At 51.5% G+C, this 16312-nt stretch overlaps 5 protein-coding genes across 5 annotated transcripts; 3 read left to right on the top strand and 2 right to left on the bottom strand.

Annotated features, from left to right (window-relative positions):
* Positions 1 to 3794: 3794 nt before the first annotated feature.
* On the top strand, positions 3795 to 4875 carry SPBR_08559 (large subunit ribosomal protein L44e; the record flags this gene model as incomplete). Its single annotated transcript, XM_040766797.1, has 4 exons — positions 3795 to 3810; positions 4249 to 4281; positions 4561 to 4774; positions 4836 to 4875. The coding sequence occupies 4 exons, from the start codon at positions 3795 to 3797 to the stop codon at positions 4873 to 4875; spliced, it is 303 nt and encodes a 100-aa protein (XP_040614723.1).
* An 811-nt stretch (positions 4876 to 5686) lies between these two features.
* SPBR_08552 (uncharacterized protein) lies at positions 5687 to 6781 on the bottom strand (the record flags this gene model as incomplete). Its single annotated transcript, XM_040766790.1, has 1 exon — positions 5687 to 6781. One exon carries the CDS (start codon positions 6779 to 6781, stop codon positions 5687 to 5689), a length of 1095 nt encoding a protein of 364 aa, XP_040614724.1.
* Positions 6782 to 7741: 960 nt separating this feature from the next.
* On the bottom strand, positions 7742 to 8236 carry SPBR_08908 (uncharacterized protein; the record flags this gene model as incomplete). The annotated part of the gene is made up of 1 exon (XM_040767034.1): positions 7742 to 8236. One exon carries the CDS (start codon positions 8234 to 8236, stop codon positions 7742 to 7744), a length of 495 nt encoding a protein of 164 aa, XP_040614725.1.
* A 1246-nt stretch (positions 8237 to 9482) lies between these two features.
* On the top strand, positions 9483 to 10247 carry SPBR_08666 (ureidoglycolate hydrolase; the record flags this gene model as incomplete). Its single annotated transcript, XM_040766904.1, has 1 exon — positions 9483 to 10247. The coding sequence occupies one exon, from the start codon at positions 9483 to 9485 to the stop codon at positions 10245 to 10247; it is 765 nt and encodes a 254-aa protein (XP_040614726.1).
* Positions 10248 to 14847: 4600 nt separating this feature from the next.
* SPBR_08463 (uncharacterized protein) lies at positions 14848 to 16219 on the top strand (the record flags this gene model as incomplete). Its single annotated transcript, XM_040766701.1, has 6 exons — positions 14848 to 15125; positions 15184 to 15304; positions 15369 to 15417; positions 15484 to 15708; positions 15765 to 16065; positions 16177 to 16219. 6 exons carry the CDS (start codon positions 14848 to 14850, stop codon positions 16217 to 16219), a joined length of 1017 nt encoding a protein of 338 aa, XP_040614727.1.
* Positions 16220 to 16312: the final 93 nt, after the last annotated feature.

Here is a 16312-nt window from a genome sequence, read left to right on the forward strand (position 1 = left end):
GGTCCATTTGGTTGAATACATCAATGGCCGATTATGAGGCGCGGCGAGCTGGCCTGGTGTTCCGCCAGCGAGTGACGCAAAGTGAATAGTTGAAAACTGTGCGCAAGTGTCAACCGGAGCAGCTCACGTCCGGGACTTTGTCAAACCAAATTCTTTGCGCTGCGCATGGTAGGTCAAGGAAGTCAGATAGGGCGTCCGTTGGTCCGTTACCATTCTCGAGCCAGAGCAGCGTGCGGTGAGCGGGGATGAGGAACAGCTGCACGGATGTTGTTGATATGCAACAGTAAATGAGAGCCAGAAATGACAGAAGAGAGAGGAATGCAAATATACTCGGACAACAAGGGGAATAGCGAGATGGCGCGACGGAAGAGGAATGAAAGACGCGGAAGACAATCAAAGCGAGGGAGAACGAAAGACAAAGCGGCGACCGCGGGGAAGGTTGCTTTGTGTGGGTATGGACGACAATTGAGGAGTCTGAGAGGAGCGAGAAGAGTTTAGAGGCTCCACTTGCGAGGCCTGCGGTGTCCGTAGACTAGTGCGAAGAGAGCACAAGCTTAGGACACAATGTCGATGGGGAACCCGCGTATGTCGTAGCTTCAGCAGCCGTGGTGGTCTAAAGGCTATCCAAATCACAGGCAAATAATTTCGTGGTTGCCGGTGCGTTGCAAGATAAGCTCGTTCCTGTGATGGGGCTGAGATGTCCTTGATTGCGCAGCTGATGATGACTAGCAGCCCTTGACGTTGTGCCCATACAGCGCGAGCAGCGTGCTCTTCCTTGGCCAGGTGCAGTATCAGCGGAATTGCAGGAGGAGGTTAAGAGTGCACCAAAGCGACGAATATGGTCGAGAGGGGAGGCCAGTGGACTAGCGAAGCGAAGATGGCGTCGATGATCTCCAAGACGGCGCTGGACTCGAAAAGACAATTCGCCCGTACTTTGTGGGCGAGAGGGTGCTTGGGGGCGTATAACGGTGCAGCGCTGTGGCGCTCTTGGTGGGATGGAGTCGTCCTATGCGGCGTTGTCGAGACGATGTTTTAAAGGGGAATGTTGATAGAAGAGCTAGAATCAGGTGAAGACGCAGAAATGCACTACGACAAGGATATCAAACTGGGCGAGGAAAGACCAGTGGGCGAACCGCAAGTACGGAGCATCGTCTGTTCTAAAACAGGCAAGCAGGGACTGGACACGGGGAAAGAACAACCAGCCGAAAATGAGGGACTGATGCAGGGAAGGTGCAATAAAGGCCATTGCAGTGGATTAAAGAAGGAGGTCACATTCCGTCGCATCTCGTCCGTTCGTCTTCACTTCCTTTCTACTAGCCGTCTCCGCCGTCATCACTGACGACACAGTAATGCTACGGACATAATCAAGCGACGCGCAAACGTGCCATGTTTCAATGTCAGTACGGCGTACATGGAAAGCATGCTTACCAACATCTGGGCCGACCGACGTCCCCTCCGCAGAAAAGAAATCAGAGTACGGGAGAGTGTCCCAATTCAGATCTTTTATTTCTTCTATCTTCCTCTGTTTATTCTCTCTTCCTTATTTTCGCTCCATCTCACAAATCCTCCGCCCTCTACGACCGTACGGCCAAGTGCCACGGCATCCATCTCTTGCTACCTATTTACTCTCCTCGAAACGGAAGAACTCACACATAACCACAACAATCCGAGTTCGATTGTGGAGAAACGGCCAAGGCCAGTGGGCCCTTTGTCAGGGACGGACGGCCTGAAGATCGGCAACGCTTATTCTGTAATGGGGGTGGTCCTTTCGGCGCGGCGAAGCCACAATGCGCATTCCTCCTCTTTTACTAGAAAGCTGCTGTTCCTGCTCTATCGTATCTCACCCATATTCGAAATGTAATTATTACAGGGGTTGACCACGATAGGTGGCCCTTTGGTCTGGCTCTAGGCCTGGTCGAGCCTGGCCTGTCTTCTATCCCAGTCAGCCGAACGCCAGCGTGTATGTATGTTGGAAAGGAGTGCCGCATTTTGGGAAAGCATGCCTTTGGGAACAGGGAGGGAGATGCAAAGAGAGTTGGATGATTTGATAGGCGGTTTGGAGAGGAGGAGGGACGAAGGGAGGAGGCAAGGGAGAAGAACAATTAAGGAACACCTTGAGAACAATGAAGAACACAGGGCCTACAGCCAACCATTGCGACGAGGATAACCGACTTACGATATATTACCGTTGCATTTCTTTCGAAGCCAACAGACACTATCGAATCCACGTAGAAGTCAAAGCACCAACTCAAAATAACAATACACCAATGTGACCTAGCTCTTTCTGTCCGAAGTCGATGGGTACATAGGTGATATTATGACACGGTGCTTTGGGAGAGGGCAAAGCATCCCCCAGACCCCCTTCTTGAGTCGACTAAGAACGCCACGGATTCTCACTGGCCGCCCCCAACGACATACACTATCTAGACCGGACAGATTCGACCGGACTGATCACAGCCACTCGGTCATCATTGTGCTCATACTTCGTAGAATGCGACCGCTAGGGGTACCGGGTTTTGGCATGGGGATCGCAGGGATGTTTGTGTCAGACTGCGGAGTATTATCTATGGTGTGCGGATTGCTGCTTCATGGAAATTCAAGTGCGAAACGACCGACTAACGAGTCGTCCACATCGGCAAATGGGAAAGAAAACGAGAAGAAGTGGCGCAAGGACCGAATAGCATCCTGCATTTGCATGGAACGAGATCATGATTCTATGATAATATATCGCCACCCCACCATTCCCAAGGTGGTGATGCCGAAGAGAATCATCTGGTCAGATACGACATGAAGGAGCATCTCAACCGTAAACAGCGGCATTCTCCGGCCCAAAATAACGCAGTAATGGCCGCAAGAGGCGCTGGATCACACTTGTGGTTCTTGGCCGGCTGGTAAGCCAGGGAGGCCAGGAGGTCACACCAGGCCATGTGCTCTGAGCCGCATGTCATCTGTAGACGTGATTTGTATGCAGGAACCAGGCACCGGCTAATTCCAGACCGTGATGGGAGACCATGGCACCGCTCGGACTTCCCAAAATTGCGCGTCGTAAGACACGACCGTTTTAAGGGTGTGGTGGACTGCTTTCTATCAAAATGTAGCCAGTCGCAGACGTCAACCATTGCAACATCCACAGGGTCAACTACGATGCAGTGTTGACAACTTCTACAAGGCTGTTGAGACTACTAGAGCAAATCTTCAGGGCCAGACGGTTGAATTTACGGCAGGAATCCTGCCAGCCTGCTAAGCTGCCTCCCAAGAGGAAGGAGCCGGCCTGCCGGTAAAGCACGGCCGCTGATATCCGCTGACACTTTGTGGAAGACAAATGTGACAAAAACCCGAAATTGCGTGTCGTGTAGATAATTCCGGACAAATGCGAGGGCATGACATCTGCGATCAACGGCAATCAACATGAGGAATAAAACATGCAGGTGAAAAGATGTGGGGAAATTCATTTTTGAGGACGGCCTGATAGTTGTCTAGACAGACTTAACAGTGTGTAATATAATGAATATAATTAGCACTGTAAAGGACACTGTATTACGTAAACTTTCGAATGTGGCGGTTGCGCCCTGCGCCACAATAATATTTTCTTCCCTCCCACTCCCCTCTTTTTTCTTTGGGGCTGCCGGAACGCACAAACTTTTTTTAGTTCGGAAAAATTAGATACTGTGTGCGAAAAAAACCCTCTATGTCCAGCATCAGTAGGCTTCTTTTGCACTCCCGCAAAATCGACACTTCACGACCATCACATCACACCCAACGACAACGACTCCAGCCGAGTAACAACCGCCAAGATGGTCAACATTCCGAGTAAGTAGTTGAAACGGCAATCCAAAGCACACGAGAAGGACGAAGGACAGAATATACAGCCAGCAAGCCGTCACCGAAACCGCCAACCCCGCCCAGTCGCGAATGAAACCATAATCGTCCAAGTCGAGGTTTTGTCAAACTACGATGCGTGGGACGGATAGCGGCGACGGTGACGGTAGTGCCGGTTGGCAATGCTGGCAACGGGAAGGAAGATCAAGGCTTTGAAGAGGTCGTGGCCATGACAATGTTGAAAGATTAGATTGCTAACTATGTTTCGTGTATAGAGACGAGAAAGACCTACTGTGCGTTCACATTCCCTTTTCGAACACCGACGACTGAATATGAACTCCCACCGTTCCCTCCCTCTCCCCTTCTCGACCGACAAATTGTTTATCGACAGAGAGATTTGGATATTAACCTGTGATTTTTCTTGTACAGGCAAGGGCAAGGAGTGCCGCAAGCACACCCAGCGTACGTATATTATGTTTTCCTAAGACGAAAGACACGCATCCCATCTGGCATAAGGAGGACACCGACGGCACACGACATCGGAGGACAGTCTGGCGGCGAGGACTTGAAGCGTCAAATGAGGGGCTCCCGCCACTGTTGATATCTTCAAGAGAACCCGACGACTCGACGTATGGACGACGATGGAAGCAAGCCCCACCGAGTCCTACCAAGTGCCGGATGGAAAGGGATGCAAGTCGACAACAGATAGCGGCATAGCGTCGGAAGGCTAACATAGAACAGACAAGGTGACCCAGTACAAGACGGGCAAGGCCAGCCTGTTCGCGCAGGGTAAGCGTCGTTACGACCGTAAGCAGTCTGGTTACGGTGGTCAGACGAAGCAGATTTTCCACAAAAAGGCGAAGACAACCAAGAAGATCGTGCTGCGTCTCGAGTGCACATCATGCAAGTCCAAGAAGCAGCTGCCGCTGAAGCGCACCAAGCACTTCGAGCTCGGGTACGTTCATACTCTTCGCCTCACTCATTTCGAGAACCGCTTCGCTAACAAACATTTCCAGTGGTGACAAGAAGACAAAGGGTGCCGCTCTGGTGTTCTAAACGGATCGCCTGCTGCCAACCTTTCTTGTTCTTTTGCATTTGTCTCCCTGCATTCACGCCTTTTTGCTTTTGTCTATTCCTCTTTTTTCTCCCGCCCGCCCTCTCTCGTGCGCGCCACAATAATGCGCGCACCCTGAGGAGATACTCGACAGCAGTAGAATTGCCTTTCTTCTTGCTTGTCACACATACACAAACTCTCCGCTTGCTCGCTCTTCCGATCCCGTAAACTCGCCCAGAACCGACCGAGTTTCACGAACCCTCGCCAATGACTCTTCAAGGTTACACACATTTCGGCAGAGGGCCGCGCAAATAAACCGAACGGGTTTACTCATGACAGCCTTCCTTTCTGTTTTCTTGCTATTGCATTCTTGCAACGGGGATGGGCATCATTGGTGTTCTTTTTCTTTTTTACGGGAGCACCCTTGGGGACACGAACATAGCCAAGCACAAAAAAAAATTGGTATGGGACAGGGTCGCGAGGATTTGGGATTTCGTGTGTCCGGTCTGTATCTTTTCTTCCCATTACAATTGTTTTGTTCTTTTGTAATGTACACGGGCTACGAAACATAAAAACAACCAAAAATAACAAAGACAGAAATAAAAACGAATAAAAACACTTGAAAATTTACGTACGTTTCTGCGACTGACGGTCCGATTGTCGCTTTTTTTTTTTTTTTTTTTTGACTAGACTCGCACTGCGTCTATCCTTCATAACTCTCTAGCTCCTCCGTCGATCTGTCTATTCCACCTCAGGGGTGTACGGTTTGGGGAAATAACTCGCATCTACCACGGTGGTAGTGCGGCCCTGGCTTCAGAAGCCCTGTCCGACCATGACGCTCCGGCCTCCGCCGTACCACAGAGCACCCGTCCGCGCATCAAGCCCGCGCTCCTGCCCGACCACCCACTCACCCACCAGCCGGCGGTGCGGGGGCGGCAGGTCAGGCTTCCGGTAGCCGCTCACTCCCGCGATATCGCTGTCCGTCTCCGACAGCTCCCACACCTTGTCCCATACCTCCTTCTCCAGCCACGCATTGATCTCGTCCAGCGTGTCCACCCACGCCTGGCGCGCCTCGGGCGTGGCATGATCGTCCTGTCCAATGAACCGACCCAGCGTAATATGCGCGCTGGGCACAACGTACCGCGATGCCACCTCGACCCCCGTGGCCTGGGCGCGGTCAAACAGGTCGCGCCGCAGATGGTGGTATGTGTAGGCATCGCCAACAGCATCAACAGCGGTGTTTTGCGCCGGCGGGATAGGCGCCGGCGAGGCCCTGGGTTCGCCGGCAGCCGGCACAAAGGACAACGCCACGGCGGACAGGTCGTACGAGAGCATGGGCTTGACGAGGCGCGCGCGGTGCGCATAGGGGTAGTTGACAATCGAAGCAATGCCCGACTCCGCGGTGAGGCTGCCGTCGTCCGCCGTCGCCTGCGTCATGGACTTGGCCATTTTGTCGACGACGGCAAACGCCTCCGCGGGCGTCTTGGAGTGGGTGATTTCGAGGGCCGTCATGTGCTGGCGGTTCGTGGGCATGAGCCACAGCCCACGGGGGCCGGCCTTCTGGAGGAGGCTCTGCACATGGGCGGTGAGCTGCAGGACGTGCTCTGGAGGGCGGGCCCAGAATACAAGGCCATGCCGCGGGTCGGCAAAGGAGGGATCAATGCTGGGGTTTTCGATGCGGATAAGGAACGGGTCGACCAGGACCTCTGTAAAGGCCGGATCCAGAAATTTTGCGCGCTGCTGCTGGTTGCGCAGCGTGCGGTGCGTCTCGTAGAGCTTCTGGATCTTGGCCGGGTCGTTGTCGCAGGCGTTGATGAGGGCTACGTAGGGATTTTCCCCGGGTTGGATGACGATGCCCGATAGGTCCTGGAGCTGGTTTCTTGCGTCGGTTGGGACAAGAGCGGCCATTGTGAGCAGGTTCAAGTCGGCGGTAGACTCTTACAAGGAAGCTATGCTCATATATGTATCGTCGCGGAGACAGTGCTGTTGTCGTAGTTCACGAGGGGAAGAAGCAATTGTCACAATGGTTCTAAGCTTCACGAGCAGAACCACAGTTCATAGCGTCTTGAATTCGCGACTGTCTGCATACTTGTATATTTCTTTTATCCAATTCATATTTTCTCCGTCTTCTTACTTTTTTTTCTCATACATGCGGCTCGTGTCGTGTCACACCCAAGAGAAAAAGAGAAAAAAAGAGCGATACACATGCTAGAGCTTAGGGCCATGGCGCGCACGGCAGGGAGCCCCGCTTGCTGATCTCTGCTCCGGAGTGGTATCGGACTTGGAAGGAGACTTGAGGAAGGTTCAGAGCGAGACGACTGGATCCTGGTCAATGGCCCCAGAACGCCAACGTGCTGAAATCTCTCGCTGCGTTAGGCAGCTCCACTGTCGTGTTTGCACGCGTCCCACTACTGGGTTTCGTTTTAACGGTGAATTCTGGTGCCTTCGCAAACATTGTCTGCTGTTGATCAGATCTCATGGTCCTCAAAAGCTCAACAAAATGCAAAGGAGGGAAATGTCGATGTGAGAAATGAGCCCGGAGTTTTGAACAAATGGATTCGCGGCGTCCACGTCAACGGGACGATCGTACTGCTGTAAGCGGCATTCTTCATCAAAGGCTCCGTCTTATGAAAACCTCTTCGGCCTGGACTAAGAGTCATACCGCCGACGCTTCTTATTGGCTTTACCCATCTCGGGGATACAATCTGGGGTACCTTCCTCCGTTTGTGCATGTTAACATGTCCCAAGCCACACCGGTGTCGGCAGGCATCATGGAGACCAAAAAAAAATCCTTTTTCAAGCGGTTTGTCTTAAGCTGCCAAGCGTCAAACCCTCTGCAACATCGATAGCCTTGCCTGCTCGTGGTCGCTAAGTGCCGTTTATTGTCAAGCCTCGCGCCCTTTCGTGATCCTTTCGATTTTCCCTGGCGTAATGTCCTTCGTAAGCGTGAATGGCGTGCATGGCTCGCAGATCGCTATAGTCGTATCGTTGTCGGCGCTGGCCACGCACCTCGTCACGCCTCGTCATCGACTTAGGCATCATCGGTTTAGGCCGCTTCAGCCGAGCGGGGACCGGTGCAGTGATGGCGACGGTAGCAGACGTGACCTGCAGTTGGGGACTGCTGCCTGGCACCACGTGGGGGGGTTGCAACGGCGAGTCTTGCAAGTTGCTGTGCTTATTTATCTTCCTCACCCGGCAGCTGATGCAAAGCAGTGCAACGAACGCGAGGACGACGACGGCGATGCACAGGAAGAAGAGAAGGAAGAGGACAGACGTTTCGTTGGGATGCGTATTCGGCGTAACAATGATGACATTATCACGGATGTCGAGCCGGTGAGAAAATTGGCCGATGCCTCCTCGCATCATCACGATTGTGTCGGTGAAGACAATCCCCAACACTTCCGAATGTTATGTCATGAGCAATACGTGGCCGGCGACGTGTGATGTATTTGCCTGGAGTCGATTCTGCTCATCGTCAGTAGGCATCTTCGAAAACGGTACAGGCAAAGAGCTTTCCAGGGGCTCACATGGAAAGGCATGTCGTCTTCGATCTATCGTGCTTGCGGGGAGTCGCAGAGACGCATGCAACTTGTCGTCTGGCCAGAGAGGCGAGCAACTTCATCTTCAAGTCAGTGTCTGACAGTTTCTTTCTCACGAAAGCACACAGTAGAGCTTCTTCTATCCGTTCCGGCAAGCCATCCTGCCCTTCAAACAAGACGTGATGCAGGGGCTTCCTCTTGCTGTCTCGAGGGGCATCCTTCATTCAATTCGGTTTGTTCTTTTAACCAGGTTGGTGTTGTTTCATTCGGATTGAATCGAACCGTTACGAATGAATACAGGACTACGACAATTCCTCTTGGATTTAGAATAGGGGCCTCATTCCCAGTAAGGTGGTCACATCATTTAGGAAAGAGTGACGATCATTCTTGCCTTGCTGCTCCCACATATAACCTTTTGCCCCATTACTGCGTTTGACACTTGATGCACTTTATTGCGGTAGGGGTTTGTCCTAAATAAGAATAATAACAAAAAAAACAGGAAAAACATTCGAGAATAACAAATAAAGACAGGTAGCACTCGTAGAAGGGTATTACTATATTATCTTTTAACAAATAATGACTTGATCAAATTTTTTTTTTTTTTTTTTCTCTTAAGGAAAGAGCGAGCCTCGGTAATTGCCTAAAACGGAGTTGTTTCCCAAGTAAGTGATTCTACTACTGAGTTGGGGCGACCACCGGTTGGTGCTTTTTCCGTGGCACCCGACGTTTCCCATCTAATTATTTCAAAGCGGGACGCAAACAACGCAGCCAGCACATAGGGTAGCCGGATATGTCGTATTGATCGACGACGGGAGAAGCATCGCCAAAAATTCGCATTTTGGCAGACTCAACGACATTTGGGACGAAACAGGCTACTTTTCTGGCACAAATTTGACAGAGGCTAATCTCGAAAGAACGGACGAAACGAGGCGACGCAGAAGACGAGACGAAACAATCCACGGGACGGAAACCGATTGAGAAATCCAGCAGCCTGGGTGCTCCAGCCGGGACGGCTAATACGTGCGACGTCATCTGTGTCTTGCCACCTCCCTCCACAGCATATCTTTCCCATGCCTGACAGGCTCGACGTTGCGGCGCTGCGGCTGGCCGTGCCCGCCGAGCCGCTGACGGCCGCCGCATTTGCGCCGTTTGGCGACGTTATTGAGAACCCGCGCCCTGACGTGCATCCGTCGCAGTTTGCGAAAGCGTTTGGATCCTCCGGCGCAGGCTATCTGCACCATCCCGTGTCCGCCAACCAGGGCTCTGCCATCAAGTACCAGCGCGTCTCTGGGCTCGCCGACCGCTATGCCTCGGGCAAGGCACCGAGCGGTATGCCATCCGAGCCTCTGGCCAGCATGTTTGTCTGCGGGGCCCGTACACTGCTGGAGGGCGGCCGGTTTCCCGTGACCATTCTGGAGCGCCACCCCTACACCACCCAGACCTTCGTGCCGCTGTCGCAGCACTCGGCCGCGGATACCCGCTACCTGGTGATTGTGGCGCCTACGTTGCCGGATGCGACCCGCAACAACCCGCCAGACGTCCGCGGCCTGCGTGCCTTTGTGGCTCGCGGCGACCAGGCCGTCACCTACGGCGCCGCGACATGGCATGCCCCCATGGCCGCGCTGGGCGCCGCCGGCACATCGCTGCCTTTCTTCGTCTTCCAGTTTGCCAACGGTGTGGGGCCCGAGGACTGCCAGGAGGTGGTGTTGGACAGCGGCGCGGCTGATGCCGAGGGAACGAGCTCAGTTGTAGTGCGCGTCCCGTCAACAGTCGCAGCTTTGTCTCCCTCCTCCTCCTCGTCATCATCATCACCCGGTCTCTGGTCGAAGCTATGAGCTCCCTCCCTCCCTCCCTCTATAGACGAGGAACGGGCTGATATTGCCTCCTGTGTTCTGAGGGGGGTGCCTTTCCTGGTTCCCGTTTCGTTGTCTCCTCTTTATTTACTTCAAGATCTAATTTGTGTATGAATGGGTAGCGAGCGTTTGGTGCACTGGGTTTGAACGAATCCAAAAATTCTGTGTAAAATACAGGATCGAGCGATCTGGAATTTCAGGGTCCAAGCCCACTTCACAGACTGAGTCGCATAGTGTTCACATCATGAGTTGTGCTGCTATATTTATGTTTATATTGCCTTCCCAGTAGCTTCGGAAGCGCTTTCCAGAATAGAGCAGGCCTGGAGGTGGAAAAGCTAGAATGGACGGACCGTATTCCGCACTGGAAGCGTAAATGCTGCATGGCAGGAGTCTAATGATAGCTTTCGTTGATCGACCTTTGCTTTTTTTCGATTCTCAATTCTGTACTGCCTTCCTCATTAGACATTAAGCTTCAAACAGGGTGACAAGTTTTCTAACAGCCTGCCTACGTCATTGTATGCTGGGCAAAGTAAATAAACGGCCATAAAATGGGGTAAGAATGGCCATAGGAAGAATTTGAGGTGAATTGGGCCAAAGGATGGAGCTGGGAAAGTAACCTGTAGGGAGACATGTGGATGTGTGTCTCCTCGGACTGTTTAAATTGAGAAGCTCTACAGTAGATAGGCAAGAATAAAAAATCCGGGGACACAAAAATGGGATATACCAGGGTAGCTTATTTTGACAACAGGAGGCAAATCTGGGGCCAATATCTTAGATTTGACCTGTCGACCAACAGATAGCATCCAGCGTCCAAGAAACAAAAAAAATGCAGAAGGCTGGTGAAGTTACTTGTTAGTGATTATTCTGTGTATTTTATACTTATATTTCGGCCTACCCCAACTCTAAGCACGGCGTGCATTTATTGACCGGGGGAGGTAAAGGATACGGTCATGTAAATACACAAGGCAAGCTTCATTATTATATTGATACTTCACACCTCACGCAGTTTTTTCGCTTGCACGTTTCTCTCCGAGAGTTAAACCTACCGTACTCCTGGTAAACGGTATTGTGTGTGATGCTGTTTGGGGGGTCGAGGAAGACGAGAACAAGTGGGACATACATGCAAACCACACTGTTAGTGAAACTAGACAGAGATGAGGCCACGATGACGATGATGACGACGACAGCAGCGAGGAAAATATAGCCAGAGACGGTAGTAAATTATGTCGATGTACACGGTACGGGGATATGGTCTACTCTTGTGAGGGATAACGAGAGAGGATACGAGGACAAACTCCGCCGTCATGTCCCGAATCCGATGAGAATCTAAAGAACATAAAAAAGATTAAATTCGGACGTATGTGCGTTGGAGAGAAAATGCCGCAAAAGTGGGAAAATAGGAGCCGTGCACGCCACAGAAACATGAGAAGTCTTTAGCGACGGACTTGGCGTGTTTTTGCATACGCGGATTGATCTAAATACAAAGTGGTAGATGCAAGGTGATTCCAACATGTTGGATAATAGATGGCCTGTTCGACCGACGAGCGAGAGTTGGAACGGCAGACAGAAACGGCAAGGGGGTGTGAACCCTGAACAAAATTTTGGTCCGGAAAGAACGATGCACTGTTATGTGGGAAGCGTGAGGTGGAACTTCTCATGAGGAAGGCGCGGAATGTGTGTCTGGACTTCCTCTCGTAGGTATTTTCGGCAGGAAGGGCTTCTTTGCCCAGAGGGAAGGTACGCTTGGTACCTGTTGCTCTCTGAGGGTCGCGCTTGCGACGCTGAAATTTTGTGTCTTTTGCCCCTATTTTGCAAATCCTCACCTTGTTTTGTTTCCTTTGTAAGGTCAACTTCTCTTAGCCAAAGAGCACATATCCAAAAAGTCGATTTTGCGATATTGGCAAGTAGTTTCTCGCTATCAAAAATCTCGGTCCCCTCAGCTTCGACCTCTTTTGCCAGAGAAATATCCTGACTCCCGTTTTTACCCACCTCCCATATCGCCTCTGTTTTCCTGGCACTTTGATAGGCTCGATTACATATACCTCGATTGATCCAAGTGTTAATCCTCCTATCCGTGTCGATACAGCCCGCCGGAGATTTCACCGTCTCAACTCTTTTGCCCGGATGGACGGGCCTGGCGGGCTGGACATCCTGGAGCAATCGTCCTTCAGGGCCATATCAACGATATTGAGACAGCGCCGCCTTTGGTCTCTTTATTTCTAGCTCTGTTGCGTCTAGATGTGCCAAGGGGGCGAGTGCAATCGTTCTGCTGGACAGCGTTGTCGAGGTCCTAAGTCTACCGTCATGGCCAGTCTGTGTCTCGACGGTGGACAACAGTCTAAAAGTCCAATTGTTCAGGCCACTTCCAGCGTCCCCATTGTAAGGTTTTGTTTTCTAAAAAAGAGAACACTCTGAATTGTTTACTGACTACTTGTCTGGCCCGAAGACCCGGTGGATTACGGCGTCCAACCTCATCTACGGTTTGGCAGAACTGGTACTAACACGAGCCGACCAGATTCCCACAGAAATACCCATCAAATCCCGTTTATGACCGTATTCTCAACACGGCACAGAAAACAAAGAGAGCAGACGTAAAAACAAGATTCCTGGACGGCTATCACACGGCTGCCAGGACGACAAGATAGGAACATCCAATATAGGTAAATACCTACAAATCTCTTCCATCGAACTGAGACGTAATGACTTGGCCGTGAAGAAATATGCTGACCACATTGAGAATAGCTTGTTGACAGTCCTGAAATTCTCAAAGGAAGAGGAACACAACGCGAGGTCCCAGGATGATCCTGCCAGGTACCCGAAATAGGCTCCCTCCACGAAAAGACAAGAAGCAAAGCAAAAGGCTGTAAACACAAATTACAACGAAGTAGCTATCCGGAGGCGTGTTAAGATCGTACCGGCTGCGATACACCCCCTTTACCGTCCACCAGCTCCTTTTCTTTCCTCACGCCCCCACCATCGTTGCAGTGTCTCTTCTACACCTCTTGTCGGATGTACGCGATGACACCCTATCTTGACACTGCGAATATCGACTGTGCGTTTTCACTCTGACTCTCGATCGCTGTCGCACACCCGAATCGCGAAGACGGCGGCCGGAGTTATTAAAAGACCACTCTCGGCAAAAATGAACTAGGATGTCCCTTGTTGGCAACGTGCCTTGTCCGTTCCTCAATTCTAGAGGAACACAAACATTGACACACGGGCTAGGCCAACGTCGTTCGTGGCGGGCTCTTCCCAAGCTCAAGAGTTCTGCTTACAGCGAGTGTTGGAAAAAAAAACCTCTGCCGATGAAGGTGTGTATGCTCATATCCCCATCGGACTTTTTTTGTGCATCGTTTCCCACACACCCGTCGGCTGCCGCTACACCCCGTCCTATGCGTGTACATAATGTATACCGTACAACCTAACAGTTGTGTGGCCTTATACGCCTGTGAATGCATCCATCAGTCTCTGGAGATGGTACTTGGCCAGGTCTGCGCGTTCTGCGTCATCAACCATCTTCTGCTGCCTTCTCTGTTTCGTTTCACTCTATTTGCGACCACGTTGAGAGATCTTGTTCACTAACCCTTCTTTTCGTCTTATGTTTCCGATATGAGGTCGCCTATTTTTGAACGGAACTGGGCATATTTCCCCTGGCGGTAGCCTTGGTTCCTGGTAACCGCATCTTCATAGCCTGAATCCAGCCCAATCTAGGGATCCGCATGAACCAGCCGGCTCTCAACATTCCTCGCCCAAAACTTATCCACTTTGATGTCCCCAAATACTAGCTACTTCCTCTCCTACCAAGGTTTTGCAGTTGCATCAAGATGTTAGGACGGCTTATCCTACTGAACGGCACGGTGTGAGATGCATTTCGATTGTAAGAAAAACAGCAAGAAAGGAACGAAACGAAACAGCATGCAAGAAATTAAACAAGACCGGCATCACACCCGTGTCGTATTATTATTGCATGTATATGTCGTCTCCGGCACCTCAAACGACCCATCGTCTTTGGCCTGTCCCATCTACCCGTCATCACGCCTCTTTCGTCTATTGTTCACCTCCGCCAGCCTTCTCCCTTTCAGCCATGGGCCATGCACTATATTGCTTTCTTCCCTAGGCCTATTTTCTTGGCTTGCAGAAAGTGTGTCCTGGCTCGGCGGGATCTAGGATGGGGAATACCAACGGATATTGATATTGACCTTCGATATGGTAAACACATCGCCCTTTCCACGTAATGGTACCTCGTTGTCAATCTTCTGCTTTGCTCTTGTCCGTCTCTTTGTCCGATCTCCTAGGTTTCTACTATTTAGGGCCGTCGAGGAAATATAGCATGTAGCCTTCCTCTCTTATTATCCCCATCACCCATAAAACCAACATTGCCCCTTGCTCTTCTTTCAGTTTCTTTCTTTTGTCTCCTTGCTCCCTTCGATGTCCAAGTAATCTCTGAAGCTGGTGATATCTGCGTCCGCCACCTGCGTTGTCTCTCTATCCCCGGCACTTTCACCCAAGTCATTCGTTTGAGACAATAAACCAAGAGACGAAACATCGACAATCTACAAGCTCTTCTTACATTACCCACAACATGGTTGCACAAATGAAGACGCTGCTGGCCGTGGCGGCCACGCTTCTCTCCTTGACGACCAGCGCTCTGGCCGACTGCTCGAGCTACGGAGTTGACTATGCAAATGGTGGCGCCTACTACATCGACGGCTCATCCAACCAGTACTTCAGCTTTATTACCATTTTCCAGGGCTGCAGCAAGGAAAGTATCAGCCCGATCCTCGTCGACACAGACAACAACCAGTACGCCTGCTCGGCAATCAGCACAACGCCAGCCGGTACGCAGCAGACATCGACATGGTAAGGCCTGCCTATTTGATATTAGAAGATTTTGTGCGCCCTGGCTAACAAACATCAGTGGCATCCCATTCTCGGCCATGAAGTCTGGCACATGGAAAATTATCGTGTCCGGTGACCAGATTGCCGTGCAGCGCACCATTACATTGACTGTTGGCGTGCCGCAGACATCGACTGTGATTGTGCGTTATTAATTGAATTGGAAAATCCGTGCCTTGGATATCGTAAACTGACCGTTTCTTGCAGGCTACACCGACGATTGTCCTTGGCATCACGACGACACCGCGTGCAAAGAGTGAGTTTTTCAAGATAGCTTTTATTCTATTATTTCCTGTTTAGCATACTAAACACAAAATTATAGCCATTGTCAACACGGTCGGCCAGACCCAGACACTCATTCTTGTCCCCCAGACCGTTACGGCCAATTGTAACAACAACAATGGCGTCACACAGACTATCACGAACTACCCGGCCGGCCGCACGCAGACCGTCACGACCACCATCACCCGAACGGCTACCAATGGCGTCACGACGAGCCAGTACCAGACTACCGTGACCACCGCTGCCTCATGCCACTACCCATCAAGTATGTTTATAGCACCTTCTTTATTCATGCTTTCGAGTACACGCTGACCTCTCCAGATAAGCGCGACGTGAACAGCATGCAGTCGGTCATGGCTACGACTGTCACCATCACCGAGACGACCCGCACCGTTACGCAAACGCGCGTGTCGACTGCACCAGTGCCTACCACTACCGAGGTCGTTTTCCGGACCATCACTGCTACAATCACGCCTTCCCCGTCGACGGTCTGCGCCAACGGCGGCAACGGCAGGCCAGGCGCGGTCGTCACGGTCACCCGCGGCGGCGGCAACGGCGGCGTTGCCACTCAGACCGACATTGTATACCAGACGACAAGGGTGCCGGGCACTGTCTGGGTTGGGTACGTCTCGTGTTTTCCGCCTTGCTTTTCCTTCACGCATCATCAAGCATTCCAACCCAAGCTAACAATTTGTAGTCAAACACAGTACAGCACTATTTCCAATGGTCCCAGTGCGACGGCTTGCTGGAGAGCTGGCGGCTGGTACGGCGCCTAAACTGGCCCGGAAAGATATCAGAGGTGGGGGTTATGAAAAGGGTATCCTTGTCGTCTTTTCTTCTCTTCTTTTACGAGTCACCTACTATTGCTA

Source organism: Sporothrix brasiliensis (assembly GCF_000820605.1).
Source record: "Sporothrix brasiliensis 5110 chromosome Unknown Cont22, whole genome shotgun sequence".
Classification (NCBI taxonomy): domain Eukaryota; kingdom Fungi; phylum Ascomycota; class Sordariomycetes; order Ophiostomatales; family Ophiostomataceae; genus Sporothrix; species Sporothrix brasiliensis.